The 22,981-nt window shown below is 47.9% G+C and overlaps 1 protein-coding gene across 3 annotated transcripts in view; it reads right to left on the bottom strand.

Moving 5' to 3' along the window:
- Positions 1 to 9,731: 9,731 nt before the first annotated feature.
- Positions 9,732 to 22,981, bottom strand: part of GPC3 (glypican 3) — a 145,206-nt gene continuing 131,956 nt past the window's right edge. For all 3 annotated transcript variants that reach the window (XM_050310780.1, XM_050310781.1, XM_050310783.1), the window contains exon 8: positions 9,732 to 10,813. In XM_050310780.1, coding sequence (XP_050166737.1) covers positions 10,638 to 10,813 — 176 coding nt within the window. In that variant the 3' untranslated portion in view covers positions 9,732 to 10,637. The remainder of the gene's footprint in view (positions 10,814 to 22,981) is intronic.

Genomic DNA, 22,981 nt, shown 5'->3' with positions numbered 1-22,981 from the left:
CGGGATTCAGCCAGGGCTGATTGATGTGCAGGCGGTGTGGGTGGTCCCGCGCCACGGGGCCAGGAGCGTGTGCCCCACACGGGATGGGGACGGCGGGAGCACCACTGCCCCTTTGATGTGCTGCTCCGGCCGTCCCACCATGGAGGTGTGGAGGGCTGCCTGGCAAGACTGCACATCCTGTGCCCTCCCATTCCCTGGAAATCCAGCAGGTGGGTTGGGAGAGCCCTTGGCCTCCAGAACAATCCAGGGCAGGATGCAGGAAGAAAAAAGAGAGGGAGAGAGAAAAAAAAAAAAAAAACAAATAAAGGAGAAGAAGAAAGGAGTTTTCTTGCTGCCTTTTCCCATTTCCTAGAACCCACATGGAATCAGTGCTCAATATCCCCAGGTGTGGGGGAACCTTCCAGGTTGACCAGTGCAAGGTTGGGCGCAGCCCCACATCTCCTTCCTCAGGGAAAGGGTGACTTTAAAGGAGGTGATGGGTCTGCAAAACACCAGCTGCAGAGCCCTTCACTGGGGGACCCGGCGTCCTGCTGGCTGTTACATCCACAATTTGTACCCTCTTGGCTCCACCTTGGTCTGAAACAACAGCTCCCAGGATGTCCCCTCTGTGCCACGCTCATGTCTCGCTTCCAAAACTGCCTGTGTACAAAATTGCCATCTCTCCTCCTCACAGCACCCTCACCACCCTGTCCCCCCCAAAACAAGCATCCCCCGTGGAGCCCATGGTGCAGATTCTCACCACAGAATCATGTACAAGGGGGGAAAAAAGCCAGTCAGCAGTTTTTTGTATTAACAGACAAAAAAATATTCCTTGTGGAAAATTTCATTGTGACTCACATCTTTGTTTTGGTTGAGAAAGCAAACCATCAGGTAGCTGTGTGCCTGCTCCTCTTCTGCGACAGGGGTCTGAAAGTAACTGTAAGCAATGCTGAGCTCCTGCAATTTAAGTTTCACAATACTTCGTGTAACTGCCCGGCACTTGAAAGTGTTGTCTCAGCTCTTTAAAGAGGTGGCTTTTTTTTTTTTTTTCCAAGTCTCATGGCTGCAGTGAGAAAACTGAAAACTCACACCCAAATCATGCAAAACCAGATGGCAGGAATGGAAATCCAAATTAATTATTTCTTAATTTAAGAATTCCTTTAAATTTAATTTGGTTTCTAAGGCTGGCTCATTCACCAGTTTGAAGACTGCTGGGATGACATTTACAATGACACCAGCTCCTATGTGTGGTTTTTTCCAGAGCCCATAAGCTGGCACACATGTCCCAGAGACACAGACATGCTCCCAAGTCACTTAAGCCACATCTCAACTGCAGGACCAGCACAGGATGGGCTCCTCCATGGCTGGGATGTGGCGCAGCTGCTGTGTGTCTTGACAAAGGTGGGTTTTGCAAACAAGAAGCTTGGCTTGAACCTTATAGGCAAGTTGCCAGCCCCCACTGTGTCCACCTCTCCCTCTAGTTGTGTCCCTTCATCTCCATCCCTGGCCCCACAAGCTTTCCCTCCTCTCCACAGCAGCTGAATGAGCAGAGAGTGTGGGGAGGCAGCCTGGTCCCAAAATAGGCTCAATGAAGGTGCATGAGCTGCAGCCCACATGAGCCCTTGTCACTAAATGGCCAGGGAGCTCTGGCAGAGCCTTCACCAGCCACCCCTCGCAGAGGGCAGTTTCATCAACCTCCCCTCCTGCCTCAGCACCCTCCTGTTGTTTGGAGCAATGACCTATTTACCCAGGCAAGGTGCCCTCCTGCAATAGCAACACTGGAGCTGGGGATGTTCTCAGCCTCCCAAAGAAGTGTGTTTCTAAAGCAAGAGCATCTGGCCTCTCTCAGAGGGACACTTTCATGGGGAAAAAATATAAAACAAAGGGCTTAATTAGCCTGGACATCCACGTTGGTGTGTACCAGGCCAGGACCCCATGGAAGGGAGGAGGCTGAAAGGAAAAAGAGCATGGGAACACGATGGAAGGTGAAGCATCAGCACCTTTCCACACTGCAAACACCTCAGGGCTCATCACACAGTAACATCGAGCAAATTATTTTTTACTTAACACTTTGTCTAACTGTGTCTGCTTTGGGATGGAGCACCACAAACTCCTCAAATCCCTTGGCCAAACACTACCCAGGGAGAAACGGTTTTGGTGGAGACCCCTTGAAAGGGGCAGAGCAAGTTTGGCCAGACTGACATGCACAGCATCCCCTTATCCCTCCTGCGTGCTCCAGACACCCTCTGAAAAACATGCTGGCCTTGCCTTGCTCTGACCTTCCTTTGCACCTCCGGCAGCAGTGATTTTATTGCCTGAGCCGCGGCTGCCCCTGCAGCCAGTTCTTCCCTTGGGTTTCACAGCAGTAACGGGAACAAGCCAGGGGGGGCTCGGGAGCCCAGAGCCTATCCAGGCACTCCCAGCAGCCCTGCAAACCATCCCGACGCCCATCCCACGCTGTCAGGAACAAGATCAAGAACCAAAATACCATGTGAGGCTGTGTAAAAGAGGTGGTAAAAGCTCTCTAAACAGCGGTCAGGGAATCCACTTATCCCACAGTCAGCAGACAGGAACATCAGGACCTTGAGTTACTCCTTTAGGAATTGGATTAGCAGGTCAAGACCACAATGACCACGAGCTTCTGCCAGACAGTCGCCAGAGCTGGAGTCTGGCAGCCCATCAAGCAGTGGGATCAATCAGTCTCCTTAAAAATAATTAAATGATCTGTCTATATCTTGCTTAAAATGATCATTCTTCAAAGGCTGCAAAAAAAACTTTCAGGAAAGAAGCACAGAAACCACACAGAGGTTTGAGTAAGCATGCAGGATGAGCTAGAGAGCACTGGTGGTGGTTATTATTATTATTACTATTGTTATTATTATGGTTATTATTCCTGTTATGGTAGTTATTATCATGCCCTCACATACAAGGGCTCTCTTTCTCCCCAGAGGTGAGTGACTGTTGTGGAGGTCGCTGCAGAGGGAGGTGACACCAAGACAGTCCAACAGCCACACACAGAGCAGTTCGGAGTCCCCTCCTGCCCTCAGTGCTCACACCCTATCTGCCCCCTGTTCTGAGACCTCCCAGTGCTCCTGCCTCTGCTTCACCCCTTGCTTGGCCCTCCAAAACTGAGGACATCGGCTCATGCCACCTATGGCAGCCTCTGCCATCTCCCCCTGTGCCTGTCACCTGCACCCTACTACGCGGTGGCCCCGCAGGGAGACAAGTTAGTCCCCAGCTTCAGTGGGCTTGTTTGTCTTTCCTGGGAAAAGACATAAATTATCAGCAGTAAGATCCTTCAACCTCGAGACGCAGCAACAGCACGAGGGGAAGCAATAGCTTCCCCTTGAGCACCGCCCCAGAGCTGGATGGGGCACTGGTGACGAGAGATTTTTCTCCACTTCTCTGATTTTTGTTATACTTTTTTTTAAACCTTTTTGGTTTTTTGCGGTCGCGCATTTGGTGTCTGCAGGGTGGTTTCCATAAGCACGGCACAGCTTTTATAACACTAAATAAAGCAGCATGCAAATCCCATCCCTGCCTTCGCAGTCCACAGACTTGGAGTGTTTAAGAGGTGCAAGACCCATGTCTCTAGTTATTCTTTCACCAGCAGATACGGTGCTGCTAAACATTTGCCTCCAAGCTGCAGGACGCAGCCACCCTGTGCAGCCTGGCTCATTTCTCCATCTGACCTTTCTGTTGGATCACTCCTAGTTCCCTGTTGTGCTGATGAAATTTCTCCCTTCCAAAGCAGCCTTGCATTAGGGACCCCTGGACTGGTCCAGCCCCCAGCAGCATCGCTGCAGGCCAGAGTAGAACCTGGAGCCATGGCATTCCTTCCTTTTCTCAGAAAGGTGCTACCTCTGCCATGGTTGAAAAGGGGGTCACCATTTCCTAGCCCAGGCCTCGGTCTCCCTTTCTCTCTGCAGGAGCATCTTGAGACAGTGAGAGGGCAAAATCCCGAGCCCATGCAGCAGCTGTTGTCCCTCACCCCAGTGCCACGGGGAAGCAAGACAGGGCTGCCCTGTACCCCAGCCTTGGGCACTGAAATGCATCAGAGCATGCTCAGAGCAAAGCACCCACTAGGTCCCCAAAAACAGGTAGGCTTCCTGGTGAGAGTTCAGAGCAGCACCACCCCAGATCCTTTGGGAGCTGTGCCTTGTTAAGAGGCAGCAATTAAGGAAAGAGCTGCTGGTTACAGGAACAGAGCAGCCCCCCGGCTGCCATCGGTCCTTCATTAACAAACCACTGCCCACCTGCAGACCTGATCTGACCCTCTCTGCAATTAACCAGGCCAATTAGCACCTCTGCTGCTCCATGAGACAGCAACTCCCAGCTCTGTTCTGCCCAGCCTGGCCCTCCGAGCCACCAGCATTTGCTGGAAGCACTGACACAGGCAATAGTATCCCTCTCCTCTGATATGGTCACAGGAAGCCAAGCACAGCAAAACAATCCCCGATGCCTCTGTGGCACCAGCACAGCAAAGTGTCTGCACTTACTACCACGCCCAGGACATGTTTATCCCACACACACTGACAGGCCGTAGCAGTAACCGTTATGCCATGGGTCTGGCACCTTGGGCCAAATCCTGGATCATTCCACAATTTTCAGCTCAACATCATGAGTCACTAATGCCACCATCCTCCCTTTACTTTTTTTTTTTTCCATAAAACTTTGTTTTTCCATCAAATGAGAACAAATACACCCAATACCAGGAATTTTGCTAGATAGAGTCCAGATGACAAGTTCTCAGAAAACGCTGTCAGCTGCTGAGATTCAGATTCAAGAGACATCATCCAACATTAACCATAAACAACAGGGGCAACCAAATGTCTGGCAGATCTTGAACTGACACAAGATGCCTGCGCTCCACAACAAACCCGTTTCACACCACGGGAAAGGTCACCACTTTAATCCACTTCTGGATGGAATGTACACAAACGTCATTCTTCTCCTCATCTGTAATTAAACAGCCTCTTGCTTTGCTATCCAGCCCATGTTTATTTTCCCATTTGCTAACATGGTGGATGGTAATATAATATGACACTGAAGGGATACAGGCTGCTACAGGCAGGCTTTTCGACTTCTTTATAGTGATTTCCCTGCAGAGAGCTGGGTGCGAAGGGTGGTTGTGCTGCTTGGATCCAGCAGTGATTTCCTTTCTGGATGTTCAGCATCTTTGCACACTGAAATAATAACAGCAAAGAAGACGCGAAAGCAAACAAAAACCACTGGCAGAGATCCCCAAATGTGTTGACTCGTTGCAAGAACTTGTTGAGGTCTCTGCTGGGCTCCTACAAGGGAGGAGACAGCCACTAAACTGGGAGGTTGAGGTTAAATCCGTACTTCTGCTACGAAAGATCTGGTTTTCAACACTGGTAATGTCCTGGATCATTTGGGAGAAGTCTTCTGCATCCCTGTGGGTTCCAAGGAACATCTGAAATAACCCTGAATAGCCCCTAACAGGGCCCTTCCTTTCCCACAAAGTGCTCCTGGGTACCAGTGCCAGCTCCCACCACACCACACGGTGCCCAGCAGGAAAAAACCCACAGCAACAAGCATGGTTTTTTTCCTTTCCAAACCTTTTGGGCCGGAGAGCTGGCACATGCTCCATTGGGAGCCTCTCCAGGAGCCGGACACAAGGGCTTTCATGGGAATGGCATTAGCCATTGGGAAGGACTGTGGCACACGTAGCTCTGCAGCCCCAAGGCAAGGATGTGTACTTCAGATCCTAGCACGCTCTCAGCCAAACAACACCAAGATGTTTATTTTCAAAAGGATGCAGTGTTTGACAAAATAAACTATATTTGATTAATACTGACTGCTTTTCTGTTTGTTTTTTTTTTTTTTTTTTTTTTTTTTTTTTTTTGACAGCAGTAAATTTGCTGACTCTATAAACAGCCCATGGCTGCATTATCTGCCTATACCAAAATTTTAGTTACCTCATCTCCAGGGAATGACCTTAGTAACATTTTGACAAGCTTATTTAGGGGGTTGTTTGTGTAATTGGGTTGGTTTTTTCTTCTACTTCTTAGGAAGGTCTCCTACAAGCAAGCCACAGAATGGAGCTGAACAAAACCCACTACTTCTCTTCACATGAAGAGTTTCACCACATCTCACACCTTAACAGAAAACCCAAATTCCCATGCTAAAGACCAGCAAGCATCCTCCAGCATGATGGTTTCATTTCATTCCCCTCCAGCTGCAGAGTTCATCCTCCTGATACCTCCATACCTAGCTCCTTGCTAAGGGGACAAATAACATACTTGGAGGATTTGTGATTTTGCAGGTGCTCAGCTGAGTCACCCCCAGCTGTGGAGCTCAAACTGAAAAATCCCTGGGTTTCTGGGAATAGACACCTGCTTCCAGGGTGCATGGTGTGTGATCTGGTAAAGCTTTAGCAGCATTTGTAAATCATTAAGCTGAAGTGCTGCTGGAAAGGTCAAGAAAATTCCCACCAAGGCACCCAAATGTTTGGGAACCAAATGATATTTCTGGGCTGCTTTAGTTTAGGTGAGTTTAGGTGTCCTGCAGGGCAGCACTAGTCTGGTGGGCTTGGCCAGTCCCACCTCTGAGCTACGTGCTCCAACATAGGAAGGAGGTGTCTCAGCAGCACACCTGGCTGTTTTGAGCCTTTTGAGGCCTTTGTGTGGTTTCATGTATTTTACTTTAGACACTTACGCAACATCCCACATGTGGTTCCTGACGGCAGCCGGCTCGTCTCCCTGCTTCCCGTGCTCTTGGTGGGAACTGCCCACCAGCACCATCTCGCATGAGGCTGTGAGGATCTCACCACGGACCAGCAGCTGCCAAGAAAGCAGAGCAGGAGGCAGGGCAAGGCAGTCATCTCCTCCCCTCCAGTCCTCAGCATGCCACCCCAACAGGACCATGACCGGTGCACTGAGTGCCCTCCAAGGCTGGGGATCATCTGGAAACTGTCCCCCCTATGCAGACATGTCCCCCCTGTTCCCCCCAGAGCAACACCCCCATGTCCAGCTGCCATGCTTGCAGGCATGGCTGGTGCTCTCTGCATCCTCCTTGCAAAGGGGATTTTGTTTCCGTTGGAAGTCCCAGTGAATCCAGTCCCAACATCCATGCTGGGTCCATGCTCCAGAGTGCTTGAAGGCTTTGCTCAGGGAGATGAACGAGCAATTCTGAAAATGCCCCTGAAAAACGAAACTGAGACTCTCTAGATTTCACTTCCCCAAACAGCATGAGCCATAAGCACCAGCTGTTTCTAGCAGCTGTTCAGTGAGTTAGATTTTGCCATTCCAGCACTAAACTATTAGTCAATTGATTAATGAACTAGGACTTCTCATCCAACAAAAATATTTGGGTTTTAAATTATAATTTGATGCACAGTTAGTGCAGAAATATGTTACACATGCTAAGCACATGTTTGCATCTCATCATCACTCTCAGACACAGGAAAAGGTGCTGGCTTCACCACCTTTCAAGGCTGCTTGCAACCCCCACCCAGGGATGCAGTGCCTTCACATGCAGCATGATGCTGCTCACTCCTGCCTGCACGGGTGATGTGCACAGGGCTGCAGGCTCCTGCCACCCCACTGCTGCCACCAGAACTTAGCAGGAGCTGCAGAACTGGCTGGGAAGCATTAAGGTTAACTGGCAGGGGTGACAGCTCAATCACCTGAGACTGGAAACCTTCCCAAGGTTTCTCCTTTAGCTGGTAGCAGCACAGGGCGCTGAGTCCACGAGGTACTGCTGGGACACAGTGCTGGCAGACAGAGGGCAGGTGCAGAGCACCAAGGAACCCCTGGTTCTGCACAGGGAGTCTGACTGGCTCTAGAATTCACTGCAGAGCTAGAAATTGTCTAGAAAATGACATAAAAATGCATATATGACATGTATACTCATTAATAATATATAATAATAATTATAAAATTAAAAATTGAAATAATCTCAACTGTGTATTAGCAGTTAAACCTGCAAGCCCTGGGACATGGTGTGGAGTTCCAAGTACACATGTACAGGGGGAGGTGACAGTGCCTATCTCCTGATGCAGGGGTCCCATCCCATGGCAACACAGGTCACAGTACACAGAGTTGGTGTGGAGAAAAAAATAGGGAACAATTATTCCTTATTTCTCATGACACGGGAATGAAACACTGCCTGATATTAAACACCAGCTTTATTCCCCTTGGTGGCCATGACATCCCTTGCAAACCCCCAGTTAAAACATGCACAAACCCACAGCAGGGGAAAATTCAACAGCTGCTTTTTCAAGTTATAATTCATTATTTTATAAACTTGGCAGGTAGTGGGCTCAAAGGCTGGTTTTTGTGATCTCTGATCACAACAACGTCTCCAAAAAGCACAGGTTTGCTAAACAGCATGTCTGTGCAATGGGAAACCAGGCTCAGCGTGCCTCAGAGGGGTCTTCTGCTGAGAAGCATCAGCATCATGCTGTGGTGATGCAGAGTGGGAGAACCCACCAGGCTTTGTGAGACACACAGCAAGGAACAGCCTGTGCCAGCTCCCTCAGAGAGAAAACATGCTGGACTTGTACTGAGAAGCTGATGCCATCATCCCATCCTGCTGCTTATCTAAGGAACCAGCAGCACACAGAATATTTCTGACACAATATTAGAGGAGAGGATGCTCCTGTGCTGGTATCAGCGATACCTGGCAAGACAGAGGCAGCACATCACCTCTGAATAAACCCAGTGGTCTGCTCCCACCCCCAGTGCTCCCGGGGGATGAAAGGAAAAGGATCAGAAGGGAAGAAGCGATGGAAATTCAAGTGGCGCTAATAAAATATTCCCTTTGGTGGAGCAGAGGCTCATGGGCTCAGCCAGCTGCGGCACAGAGAGCTGGGGTGATGGGGAGGGCTGGGCCAGAACGAGAGCAAAGCAGCAGGAGGATGAAGAAATGCCTCTGCCAGCACTGCTGATGGCTCTTCCTTGCATCACCCTGTGCACTGGGACCCCTCCGACCCGAGGGCTCCCCAGCAAGTGTGATCCCAAAAGATGGAAAGGATTGCAGTTTGGTTTGTGAACACATAAAATACAAAACCCCGTCACACCACGTGGATGTAGAAATTCAGCCCTCACACAAATCCTGCACGACACCAGCGCTGCCCAAACATCCCCAGCACTTACCCCAATGCAGATGGGACATGAGGATTCTGAAACCCACTGACCAGCAGGTCGTGCTGAGGCTAAGCCCAGATCTGCTCCTTTCCATCAGGAACAGTGAATTGGGACTTAGCATCTTCAGAAGTGGATGAGCAACCTTCTCTCCCTCTGCCACAATCCCAAAGCACTTCACACAGTCCCAAGGCTTCAAATCAGGGTCAGCCAGATAAACCCCACCGCTCAGACTGAGCAAAGCTTCCACTCTCCAAAGCATATGACTGCACGGTTCGGATTTATCTACTTCCTCCTAAACACAAAGTTGCTGTAAAAAGAGGTCTGAGGCACACAAATATTCAAAGCATTCACATGCATGTGAGGGTGTGCGTGCACACGTACATGCACACACTGAGGCTTAAGATACTGTGGATATAACCACTCTAGTAAAGGCAGCATGTTAAACAGAAATATGTAACTGTCCTGGCCAGGAACCAAACCAAACACTCCCTGGCCCCAGCCCTTCCATTTTAATCAGACCAAGCCAAGTCTTTCCATGGTGGCCCTGAGCTGGGCACAGTTGGCCTTCCCAGGCTGCCCACTCCAGCACAAGACTGAGTATCATCTCCAACACATGTGAGACGACTTCCAATGCACCACTTATAGAGCAACCAATCTTTATTTTAGAGATACCTTATGTAAAGTAACATGCAAAGAAACACATGAGTAAGAGTCTCATCTGCCTCAGGCTCTTACAAATCCTTTTCTTTTCCTCCTTCATAGCACAGCACATTGGACGCCCGTTATTCATCCCTGTAAAGCACAGTGTGTACATCCACGCCGTCTGTCCTTTGGCTGGAGCTGCCTTAGCAGATTTCCCGTGGGAAAGGAGGTGCTTCACTTCTGAAGAATAAAACCAGGGCATTGCATGGGCCACAAGGATGCTGGTAGGGACCAGCTACCTGAACTGACGGGCTTCAGGACTCGGCTGGGATGTGAGCAGCAAAGTCACCTGCAACTTGCCATGATGCAAGATGTTTCGCGCCCAGGGAAGCATGTCTCCGTGATAATCCCAGTGCATGGCAACTCCTCATCCACAGCATCTTTCCTCCTGCTGTGTGTCTGATCTTCTCTCTCCCTTGTCTTCACATGCCCTCAGTATTATGTCCTGGCCAGATTCCTAGGGGTGAGACTCGAATTTGGACTAAGTACAAAAACCGCTTGAACTACAGAAAAAAATCTGTATTAAGTCACGTAGGATCAGGGGTCTAATATTTGCTGAGAGTATTTCATAAACTGTAGGTGTTCTGTACCCCATGCATGTTCGAACAACTCAAGATGAAATATGGTCTTCACCTTAACAGCAAGAGAGAATTTAGTCTTCAAAAACTGCGAAGAACACAGTTTAATACGAACCAGCTCACAGTAAATAGGATTATCTTTAAAAAGCAACTCAGGCCATTTATCCTGTCTTCAGAAATGTGCATATATTTCAGAAGAAGTTCCAAATGTCTTCCTCATTAAAAAAAGGCATGGAGAGACATGGATCGGTGCCTCCAGCTCCGCTCATGGCCAGTGGCCCAGCAACAGCAGCAGGACCAGGGCAAAGGCAGCAGCAGGACCGGGGCGGGTGGCTGCACTCACAGGGTCACTGCTGGGGACTGTGGCACCATCTTTACTTTGCTGATTCAGAAGCTGCTTATTTGCAGAGATGTCGTCCATATCCAGGTCATATGCCAGCTCTGAAAGCAGAAGGAGAGAGGGGGTTATTAACAGGTGGTGTCTGTTAGCATTCTGACACATGGCACCTCCAGCCCCCACCAAAACTGGGCTCCTGGGGGCAGCCCATGACACAGCTGAGGACAGCTGGGTCCAAGTGCAGTCAAAGACATCATAGCAGGGCTGGATGGGCCAGAAGAGCTTAGCAAACATCTCATCAGTCCTGCACCCACTGGTCCCAGAGTACCTCCCAGTGCCCTATGTTTGGAGAGATCAAAAAATCATAAATGTGTAGTGCCCCTGTAAGAAAACAAAAGAGATAAAGGGATCTGGCTTACTGGAGAGCTACTCCTAAAGAAAACCAGCTGAGCTCTGGAGCAGGTGTTTAGCAATGCAAATCATGTCTGCTTCCCAGGCACCACAAGAATGTGTGCAGGAGTGAGGAAATCCTGACGAGTGCAAACAGTTCCCCAAACCCAGATCAGCAGAAGGCCTTGCTCACCAAAACCTCCTGATTGCAGGACCTGAGGAGCTCTGCATTTTTGCAATCTTACATAACAATGTGTAAAATATGCTCCTTAGAATGTCCTAAGAACACATCCCATCCCAGTTCCACCTCATCAAAGCACTGGAAAGGAAGGAATGTGAATGGATCATGCACTCTGGGCATTCTGGTGTTGCAACATGTGGACTTTGAGATGAAGCACATGTGAGTTCCAACCCAAGAAAATATCCAGTATGAAAGTTTTGATAGTCTTGACAGAGGAGTGTGACATTAATGGGGGAAAAGCCTGTGGCAACCCATCACTGGCTGTGAGGGGCCTGCTGAGCAGTAAGTCACAGTCACCCTTGTCTTCCTGGGACAGAGAAGAATAGTCCAAATAGACAATGTGGAAAGACTAAACACCAGCAATTCTCAGGGCCAAGAACAAAAGGAAAAGTTGCTCTAAGATGCCATTAGCCAGATCCATCTGGAGTGACTGTCCCTGTCAATCAACTGGACTGAGTGGGTGCACCCATGCTTGACTAAGGGCAATAGGTCCCTTGCTCCCCTGCTTGTGGGAGGGAGCTGCCATCTCCTTCTGGGGTCCAGGTTTCTCACCCAGACAGCAATCAATTAAGCCTTTTCATCTTATCCCCAGACCCTGGCCTTTGGAAGTGGAGGAAACTGTTGGTTTCCATCAGAAGAGACCCTGGCTCAAGCCTTTTACAAGCCTCCTGGATCATCAGCATGTTGACAGGTTTGGATCATCCCACCGCACCCCTGAGAAAGAATCCAAAAGGCTGAATAAACACTCCATCTAAAAAATGCCACATCAATCCAATGAACATCACTGCCAAGGCAAACAGGCAGTATTTCTTAATCAAAAAATACCCAAACATTGCAAAACAAACAACATTAGCATGACAAGTGAGTCAGCCCAGGCCAACAAAGGGGGTCAGAAATGGCTCAAAGGAAGTAGTTTTCCATGTACACTGAGGGCCAGGTGCAAGCAAAACCCGCCTGGTAAACAGAAAGGTGCCACCTGGAAAGGAATGTCCTGGGAGGCCATCTCTGCCCATGTTGGGCTGCTTTCCAAGCACAGACAGAACAAGTCCCTCTGGCACGAGGGATGCTCAGGCTTCAGGGCAGTTTGGGAGCAGCCTGGCTGCACCACCCCTTTTTCTTAAGCTCATTTCTGCAAAACAGGTGAAGGGATTTGGAGCTAATAAAATCTCAGCAGATTATTTCACAGTCTGTTGTTTTACACAAGACTCCTCAGCTGGCACAATGTTGGATCAGGGCAATGACGACCTGCCCTGGTGTGTTTTGGAAAGTATTTCCCCACACTCCAAAGACTCCTAAAACCTAGAAGATGCTCTGTGGGGTCACAGTACCATTAGGCACCCACATGGTTCCAGGCCAGTGATCATCAGAGCTTTTGAGGCAGAATATTCTCACTGGCCATCCTAGCAAAATGAAAAAAAGATCCCCAGGAACTGCATAACTACTCTTGCCTTCTATTTAGAAAAGAAATTTGAAACAAAAGAGTGTTTCAGCAAGGTCCTTAACAGCACAATGGGTTTTGACATCCCCATTTACAATCTCATTCTGGGATATAATTTATGAGATGAGAGTTCCTGCAGCAGCTGAATCGTGTTGGAAACATTCAGCCAGAATGTACCAAAATGACCACTTCAAACATTCTTCTATGTGGGAAAATTCCAAATTCTGGGATTTCACCTCAGTTTGACTAAGGATAGTTTTTTTATCTCATGGCATTTCACCCAAATGGAGATGAGGATTCTCTCACTCATCCATTTTGACCAAATTAAAGAGAAGGGAACAGAAACCCTTTTGTCATCAGAGATTAGAGTGCTATTTTCTTTGTCTTGTTTAAATGCTTCAGAAGTTTAGCACCTGGGCGTGCCATTTGCTTTCACTATTCCTTCCATTGTTTCCTACTCAGCTTACTTGTGCCCAACTGTATTTTCAGGCTTGATGGATTTAGCCAAACATCTTTTATTTTGTATTAATAATGGATCTGTAACTCTTGCAAATGCCTTTCACTTAACTTCTAATGACCTTCGGTACATCAGAGTAGAAGAAAGTAAAAAGTATGAGCCTCTAACAGATCTCAGACAGCTAATAACCAGGCCCAGGCAATAACAACATCAAAAATATACATCACAGAATCACAGAATGAGTACAGTTGGAAGGGACCACAGTGGTTCATCTGATCCAACCTCCCTGCTCAAGCAGGGTCGTCCTAGAGCACATTGCACAGGATTGTGTCCAGACAGTTCTTGAGGATCTCCAGTGAGGGAGACTCCACATGCTCTCTGGGCAACCTGTTCCAGTGCTCAGCCACCAGCACAGTAAAGTAGTTCTTCCTCATATTCAGGTGGAACTTCCAGTGCAGCAGTTTCTGCCTGTTGCCTCTGGTCTTATTGCTTACCTTATTGATAATAATCATATCTCAAATCCTGGAATCCAAATATTCCTAAGCAGGTACTTGAGAGGGCTCCACTACAATTTCCAGCCTTTGCTAGGATCTCCAGTTAGCCCAGGTCACCACCACATCCCTGCACCTCCTCTTCCCACAGCTGCTGGGGGTGAAAGACCTGGCAGCAGGGATGGAGCTGCAGGATGGCTGGTGGGGTAACAGAAACTAACCTTCCACATATTCCATCCAAAACTCTGCCCTTACACTGCAAAATAACCGAAGAGAACTTGGTCCTCTGTGTCCCCTCTTACCCAGCCACCTTCTGCATTAAACATCTCCACAGCCCCAGCTCTGATCACCCAATTCAACAGCATCAGTTTCTCAGTACAAAGTGGCCCTTTGGCCTGTAAAGACTTTTTTTTGGGAGCAGGAAACTAGAAAAATCTGTTTCTGTTTATAATCAGTTGGAGTCCAGGGGGTATTACCAACAATCTGCGCTAATTACAAATTCAATCTTCACTCATTTTGCCCCCTCTTGTCCTCTGGGCTGCAGATTAGATAATCCCCTTAAAATAATAGTCAGTCATTAGCTCTGCTTTTTTATTCCCCCCTCACGCAAGCCGAGCGTGCTGTGCCGTTTCCCGGAATCCTCACACAGCTGGTGAAAGGTCTCCAGCCGCACACAAGCCGGTCCCTCCGGAAGCATCCTTTGCAACCAAAGCCCCACTAACACAAAGCTGCTGTGCTGTGCTCCCAGGACTGCAACAGCTTCAGTGGTCTCGCAGCGTGGACGACAAAACCCGGTGCCAGCTCTACAACACGCACTTTCCGCATCCACAGAATAAAGCGGCAGCATTTTTCCATGGATTAGGACTAGAATTGGGCACCCTGACTCTGCACAAGCTTATTGGGCAGGAATCATTAAAAAGCTCTTCTTGCTGAACCACACCAGCTTTGGAGACAGCTACGAAAGACGGCTGTTTTGAGTTGGGATATAAGTCCCATGGCAGCTGGCACAGAAGGAGCCGGGAGGATGAGTGGCACACAGGCCACTTGCAGCAGGCTTTCCTCTGCCAAATCCACTGCTGCCTACCAAAACACCCCTTTTCCCCCTAAAAAGGACAAAACTGCCTTAAGCAAAGAACCACTAGCAAATGCCACTCTGGCAAATGACCTCCGAGAGGACAGTCCCGCAGGCTGGTCTTGCCTGCTGCCCAGAGCCAGGGAATGCCATCTCACAGGCAGGCATGTGGGTTGCCAGCCTGCCAAGCCTGCCCTAGCAGATGGTTCCAGTGACTGCCCTAATATAGTAACAGAGCCATAATGGATGGCCACGCATGAAAACCCCCTTGCTGTGTCATCTGATAGCTCTGCCAGTGCCCCACGCAGCGGTGACGGGTGCGAGGGGATCCCATCACAGGCGAAACCATCGTGCCCAAACCAGCCTGTTCACCAAACGGGGCTGCTGAGTGGGCCAAAGCACCTGTGGGGACACAGTGATGGCCCTTGTTTGCAGATGATGGAAACTTGTGGTGGGAAGGGAATGGATTGTGGCCATGTGTTTCCAGGGAGCACAAAACACATCAAGTAGAAATGTCAGAGTTTGGCAAGCTCCTGCATCTGCCAACATCTGCCTGCATCTTTCCTTCATGACTGGTCTAGAAAAGCACATGCTACCATTGCCAATGAGAATGGCAATCTGCAGGATGCATTGTTTTTGTTTAAATTTTTAAGCAGCAAGCATCTTCATTGTGGGCAACAGTTTGCCAATAGATGCATTAGACTTGCTGTCTCAAAAACAGGACTGGATTTCTCAAAGGGAGAGATGTTTGAGTCAAGCCCAAACTGCTGACTCATTACAAGGTGAAGCATAAAAGCCTGTGATTCCACAGACCAGGCTGCCTGACCCTGGCTCCCAACTGTTTCTGTCTCTACAGTACCAACTGCTTCACTCTCACAGGTGTTTGCACCTGAAATTTAGAAAAACAGTCCAATTCATCTCAAACTCTTCCTGTTAGAACACCAAAAGCTCTGCTCACCTCAGCCTCCAGTTATCTGGCTTTCTCATGCAAACAGCTCATACTACAAACGCACCTCTGGCTCCACAAAGGCAACACCTGAACCCATCCACGGGGTTACATGGCACAAACAGCTGCAACTGAACGGATACAGCCGAGATTCCCAACCCTCTGCTTCTCCAAAATACCTTAAACTCTTCCAAACACCTAGCCAAGCGTGGTTTCATCTCAGCAGGGAGGTTTTGCCCTCTGGCTTGTTACCACTAAAATCCTGGAGCACCAACAGGTTTGCCAGTTGTCTTCTTGCACAACGAGCTGCAACAGCCCAGCCACAGGTGCGGCCGCGCCGGGGTGTAATTAAAGCACTGAGCCAGGGCTGGCTGTGGTGCTTGTGTTGGCACAGCCACCAGATCGCCGAGATGGATGTGCAGCATGTGCATGGTCTTGTGCCTCTGCTTCTCCACCTCCTCCACAGCAATTCAGGAGGTGCGGCTCTTGGCAATACGGATTTGGGAGGAAAAAAAAAAAAAAAAAAAGAAAGAAAAAAAGCTCAACACCATCCTGCTGCAACGTGGCTGAGAGAGCCTGGCACGGCTCAGCAGCAAGTGGTAAAACCAAATTCCCAGGCAGAAAACCACTGGAATCCAGTTTGGGATTGTTGATTTGCAAACCAAGACTTTTCTTCCCCATCTTGCCTCTTTGACAGCTCTTGGCTCCTGGTGTGCCACCGACAGTCCCCAGCCTGCAGCATGTGTTCCCCAGGGACCCAGAGACTGCAGGCACCACCACAGAACCAGCACTGATCGGGGGTGAAGTTCCCCTAGGATCAAAGCTCTCTAGAAGGCAGTAACTAAATTGACTTGGGAAGATGAAGAGGTGAGGAAGGTCCATCTCAGTCCCACACCAGGTGTGCAACCAGGTGCTGTTTGGGGTACACCAGGCAATGAGCTCTGCAAGGCAACCCTAGCTCCCCAACCTCCAGTACTACCGCAAAAGTCTCTCCACAGATGTCCTCAGGCTTTTGATGGGGTGAAGGGGCAAAACACCCTCAAAAACCCAATACATCAGATGGTATGGGCAGAGGGGCTGCACCATGACCTCAATTCAAGCAATTGCTCCTCCACCCCACCTTGGCCAGAGGCTTGTGGTGAGGAAGGGTTATCATTTATGACGTGGGCCTATGTTTACTTCGAATACATACTCATTAAATTCCTCTTTGCTCCTTGGTTTGTTCTAGATTTACCCTGAAGAGAATCTGGCGTCTGCAATTGCATTAATCATTTTCCCTTTGGCAGAGCGTGAAAGAGTTTTTGAACTACACTGGCAGAGCGGAGCCACAGAAATGTGTTTAGCAAAATACGCTCATGTAATCTATTAAAAATTAACAAATCTCATTAGCATTATTAACTGGAAGTGCCAGAGTCCTTGTGTTTTGCTGATGAAGCAGCATGCCCCAGTCTCATATACAGCTGTAAGGTCCAGAACAAGAGCTGCTACCTAAAGGAACCAAGGAGAGAAGAGCTGAAAAGTAGGGAGCTAAACATGTACAGCCAAAAACATTGACAAAGGCAGGAGTCAAGAAAGAAAAAGACAAATAGCTGGAAACAGAAGAGTGCGAACGGAAGTGAAGTGATTTATGTGGCAGCAATATAGGATTGGGTCAAGCAATGCTCCTGCAGATCTTCCATGTACATTAGCCCAGCCACATATGGAGTCATCTTCTTCCTCTTTGTAGACCTTCAAGATCTAAACCACAAAGCAATCCCTTTTGATCACTATGCTATCACCTGACACACCTCAGCAACAGTCTTGGCTTTTGGGAGGTATGGTTCCCAGTGATAGAAGAGCAAAATGAAATGCTGCATATTCTAATAACTGAAAACAACATAATCCCATCAAACTGAAATTTTCTCCTTCAGCTTTTGTCTCTCAAAAGCTCTTTGGATATGACCAGAACAGGTGACTCTTGCTTGCTGCATGCTGGCCTTCAACTCTTCAAGCTCAGGACACTTAGTGACATTCAGGTGCTGGCTGAATGCAGTTCTACAGGGAATGTCAATGGTTCCTGCCTTCCAGATGCTAGCCACTAAAACCAGCCCTCAAGGCAGAAGGGTATTTCTCAATGCTTGATTAGAAAAGTGACGGTGCTGTTACAGCACCCAGGAACATCTGACATCATCCTTTGTGACTCACTGTGTGCAGAAACCAGACTTGAACAGTGCCCAGGCCATGGAGACCAGGGGTTCGTGGCATTCATGCTCCAAGTGGGCAACAAGGAATGTGCCTCTTCAATCAAAGAGGACGAGGATTTTGTACAACTTCTACATTCAGTCAAAAATCCCCGGACATCCATCAGGCTTTACCTACCTTTTAAGGAAAAAGAAAAAAAAATTCAAGGCAGATGGTGTTTTGCTCCTTGAACACACATGTAAAGAAAGTGCTGAGCAGCATTCTCAGCCTGGGGATCAAACTGACAGACTCCACCAGGCTACAACTCATGATTGCAAGGGAAATATCTGGAGTGAGATTTCAAGTCATAACCCTAGAATTTGGACTGTGCATGGACAGACCTGCTCAGCACACAGGTAGAGCTGGCAGGTGGGCTCGGGCATGGTGGTACACCGTGCTCTTCTGCTCAGCCTGCCTCTGTTCCTGGAGAAACTCCCTGAGGTTTTGTGCTCTGACACTGCCTGGGATCACTGGCATGGATGGAGAGCAAGCTCCCCCTGCCCATGCCAGGGGAATGTTTGCATAGAGCATAGGCTGAGGTGAGAGAGCTGCCAAGGGAAGGGAGCCAAGAGGCTACAGCATTGCCTGGCTTTTCTAATTGTGTTAAGCTGCTAAAATAAATAATAAATAAATAAATAAAACCCTGAACCTGCATTAAAACAACATAAAAGTGACTTCAGCCTATAAAAATGGGGTAATGCAGAATGCCCTAGGAAACATCACCATACTCAACTTTCCTGCTTTATATAGAAGGTTTGGGTTCATAGGCTGGAACCCTTTAACAGCTTCAGGTCATGTTCCCTGTGCTGGAAGAAGCCCCAGGAACAGCCATTGTAGTCCGAAAACAGGACCTGGCTTTGCAGTGCCTTCTGCATGGCTGCAGAGAAAGACCCAAATTAAACCCAGCTGCTTTCTGGGTGTAACATCTGATACAAACCCAGGCTGAGTCCTGTTCCCTGCCTCCCTCCCAGGCCAAGAGCAAACCCTAGTCCCAAAACACCATTGGAATGATGGTGCTGAAAGCTGGATCTGGATGGTGGTCGCGGTTCCAATTGGAAACCCAGAGTCATCCCTGCTGAGCACCAGGGCACTGCGGCAGCAGAGCTTGGGCTGTGCTGGACCCATGTCATCACACTTGCTCTTTCTGGGGGCCAAGGGGCTCCCTGCCAAGCTTGGGGACATGCTAGACTGCCCCCACCCCAGCAGGAGGCAGCAAGGATAGAAGGGATTGGCCCTGGACTCTTATGCAGCATCTCCCCTGTACGGTGCAGCCACAAGAAGGTACCAGGGACAAGGACACACTGCTCATTGGGTGGGAGCATCCAAATTGTTCTGGAGACACCTCCACTGACCCAGCAAGCAGTGAAACAAGCAGGTGACAAATCAGTAGGGCTCTGAGGTCTGAGTCCACAAATGCCTCCTTCTCCACCCTATCTGTAGCAATCATGGCTCACTCTCAGGAATGTCACAATCACAGTGGAAAATCAAAATAAAAAGGCTACATAATCCAGTTTGAAAGTCCCTTCAAAAAACACAAAATCTTCTCTAAAATGGATTACAGAGATTAGAGATAAGAGTTTCCTGGAAATCAAGAATTGCGTTTCAGCCTCCCCACTCCACCCTCTCAGAAAAAAGGATCAGGCTCATGTCCCCCAACACCTCACCACACTCCTCACCAGCTGTCACTCCAGCCTTGGGGAACAACAGCAGCTGCCTCCAGCCCCTAAAAACAGCAGAGCTGTTTCTACCTGATTTCACCCTAAGCATTATTTTGGGCCACAGTCTGATGCATGTACCTGAGCCTGTGGACAACATGCATCAGTGGGAGGAAATCTACCTGCACAGGGAGAGGAGGGGATGACTGCCAGCCTCCTGCAAGGTTTTTGGTCCATCCCTTCTCCAAACAGGCTCCATGGGACTGTACAATGTGCTGCCACAGTTCTGTGAGCTGCAGGAGGCTACACCCAACCCTGCGGGTGCCCAGCAAAAATACATCCTCTTAAATCAGGGTGGCCTTGTAAAAATCACTGATGTGCCAATGGTGACAACGATACCAAGAGGAGAAAGGTCAAACACTCATGAGCTGATGATATAAAAACATTTAGCAGCCACACCATTATTATTCTGGTAGATTAAAATCAGCTTTTTGTTTAATATTTTGACTCAAGCGGCCACAGTCGATGGCGGCAGGACAATTTTCTGTTGGGAATTTTTATTTCGTGAGAGGTTTTGTGCTTTCTTTCTTATTTGGAACAACAACAACAAAAAAGGATTGCAGTATTAGCATTCCCAGCAGAGCACACATTCAAGTTCCTGACCTGTTATTGCTCAAGGACTTCTGCAGCTGCAGATGCCTGTTTGGAGCTACAGTTAGGTCACTTTGAATGATGCTCCCAGAATAAGGATCAAAACACTCACAGCTTGATCAAAAGGACATTTTATGAACACTGCAGCCTGAGTTAAGTGCTGATGTGAATACTTACATTCGCCCTTATATTACCTCAGCTCAGTTCTAATAAAATTAACACCCTTCTAAATAATGCACTCAATTTTTATATGTTTCATGTTTTTCTGCCTTATGGCTTTGAAAGCATGTTCTCTAAACCTTTACATCACTCTGGGAATGTTCAGTTGTGTTGGGATCTGTAAATCAACTTCTCGTCCAGAGGAATAACGGAGGTTGCAGCTTTGTATCATTGTTCCACCTGCTCTAACCTGAATTTATCCACTAAAGGCTGGAGGTTTTTTCTCCACAAAAGAGGGTAACACAGTCAGACTCTTTCTTTTCTCAGTAGGAATTACCACCTATAAATAAACAACCAAAAACTGAACTACAAGCTCCAGCAGCATAAATGCTCCTTTGAAAAGAGACAACAGAAAAAACAAAGCAGGGAAAAATCCAGTCTCTTTTCTGCATTTCCCTTGCACATTAGAGGCAAAATGAACTTACCAGTCCAGGACAGGGGACGTCTTATTGGTGCAATACAGCTGCTTAACTGTTCTTTAGAGATATTCATCTCAAAAGCCAGAACAGAAAGAGCATTTTCCCCCCTTTTATTTATTTATCTTTTTTTGTGCCAACTCACCTTAGCTGAAAAGCACATTGAGATTGTAATTATGGGAAGGCCTCATCTAGTAGATTTGTAAACTCAGCTATCGGCTTGAATTACTGGAATTAGCAAGGCTAATTTAATGTCACTGTTCAAAATAGCTCAGATTTGGAATTTCTTAATGGCCTTAGGAAAAGGAGTCTTTATGCATACTGCAATCTAGGCTTCATTCTTAGACTAAATTCCTTCTCATAGATTTTGTGAATGCCCTGTTTTGTAGCCAACACAAACTCTGTCCAGTAAAATAATGTAAGGACTCAGAATGAAAAGAGATTAGCTGTTCCCTGCTCCTGTTATTTTAAAGCAGAAATAACTTTGGCTTCTACTGATTCATAGACAAAGCTTGAAATGCAAAGCATGCTCAACTCCAGATTCAGCATGAAAAGGACCTTAAAATATTCCCGAGTGCAAGTAATGGACTTATTAGAGGGATGAAAAGAGGCACTTTTCACAGAATCCCAAGCCCTTTAGTCCTGTCATATCAATAATCTTGCTTAAGAATTGCATTCTATTTACATTTCTTTCCCTTCCAAATATCCTGCCTGACTTCTATGAAATACAATGTTTACGCTTTTAAAGCGTTAATTTATTTCTGTTAATGCTTGGTGGTGAGTGGTGTAAAATGTCTGTGGATCACCCAGAGCGGGAACAACAGGGAACAGTTCTGGCCAACATGCAGTTTTACACCTGACAACTGATGAATGGGGAGGGAATTTTAAAGACTTGGTTAAAAGCACCTTCTTTAAATAATGGCAATCGATTGAGCTGGAACTCGACATACCTGCAATCTGTTGTCCTCTCTTTCATGTTTAAGTTTAACGCCCACAAAAACAATGCTAATAGTAAGAAAAAAAAAAAAAAGCTTTATAGGTATCAGGAAGAAAATTCACCTGGCTGTCCTTAAGCTGCCAAAATGTATCAAATTTTTAACCCAGTTTGCTTAGTCTTTGCGAGACAGTTTAATCTAAAACCAGCACTAAGCAATTAGTGACGATTTTCCCTCTTTGTTTGAGGAAATGACTGAAAAACAAAGGGATTTGAGGAACAAATCACAAAAGCCTGTGTGGGAATACCAGTAAAGCAGATGGAGATGTCCCGTTTTTAAGGGGTGAGGGGAAGTTTTCTTCTCGGTTCAGCTCCATGTCCCCAGGACAATTAGCACTGACTGGGGAGCGTCATAGCATGGAGGGGACAGAAGATGTTTTGGGCTACATTTGCCCATGGCCCTCCCTGAGACAGCACCAGCAGGGACCAAAAGACCCCTGAACACTGAGATAGGATGAGTGGACGAGTGGCCACACTGGGATGGCCGTGCACAGCACGTGGTACCAGCCAGTGATGATTTTCACAGACCAAACCAGATTTCACGCTGCCTTTCAACCAAGGGTCTCAAAACACAGCACAGGCATTAATTATGCCCTCTGCTTCACAGAGATTAATTAAGCACTGAAGCCTCACCAGTCCCTGAGAGCCAAGCACAAGCTTCCATTCACTAACAGCTAAAACTGAGCCGAGGTTGTGATGAGGATTCAGGAGCACTGATGGAAAGGCTGATAAAAGCACCTCTGAGTGCCCCAAGCTGCTCTGAAGTGGTGGCATCCTCCTCCCAGGATACTTCTAATTCCTCTGGACACATCCCAGCAAGTCCCACTGGGAAGGAAGCCATTCAAGGTTTGGCTCTGAAAACACTCTCTATGGCAAGACATGGAAAGTTGACACACCAGGGAGCTGGGAGGGCAAGGAGCAGTCCCATCCCACAGCCATCCTTCTGTGCATCCCCTCAGTCCCTATTTCTAAGGACACCTCAAGAGTCTCTGATGTTAGCGATCATTTTCCCTAATGATGAACTGGACAGCCCTGATAAGACATCCCACATCCATGTGCCAAGAAGTAATAGAAGCTCCTCA

Source organism: Myiozetetes cayanensis, unplaced genomic scaffold (genome assembly GCF_022539395.1).
Source record: "Myiozetetes cayanensis isolate MyiCay16 unplaced genomic scaffold, myiCay2020 scf15, whole genome shotgun sequence".
NCBI lineage: Eukaryota > Metazoa > Chordata > Aves > Passeriformes > Tyrannidae > Myiozetetes > Myiozetetes cayanensis.
This window is presented reverse-complemented; position numbering and strand designations above follow the sequence as displayed.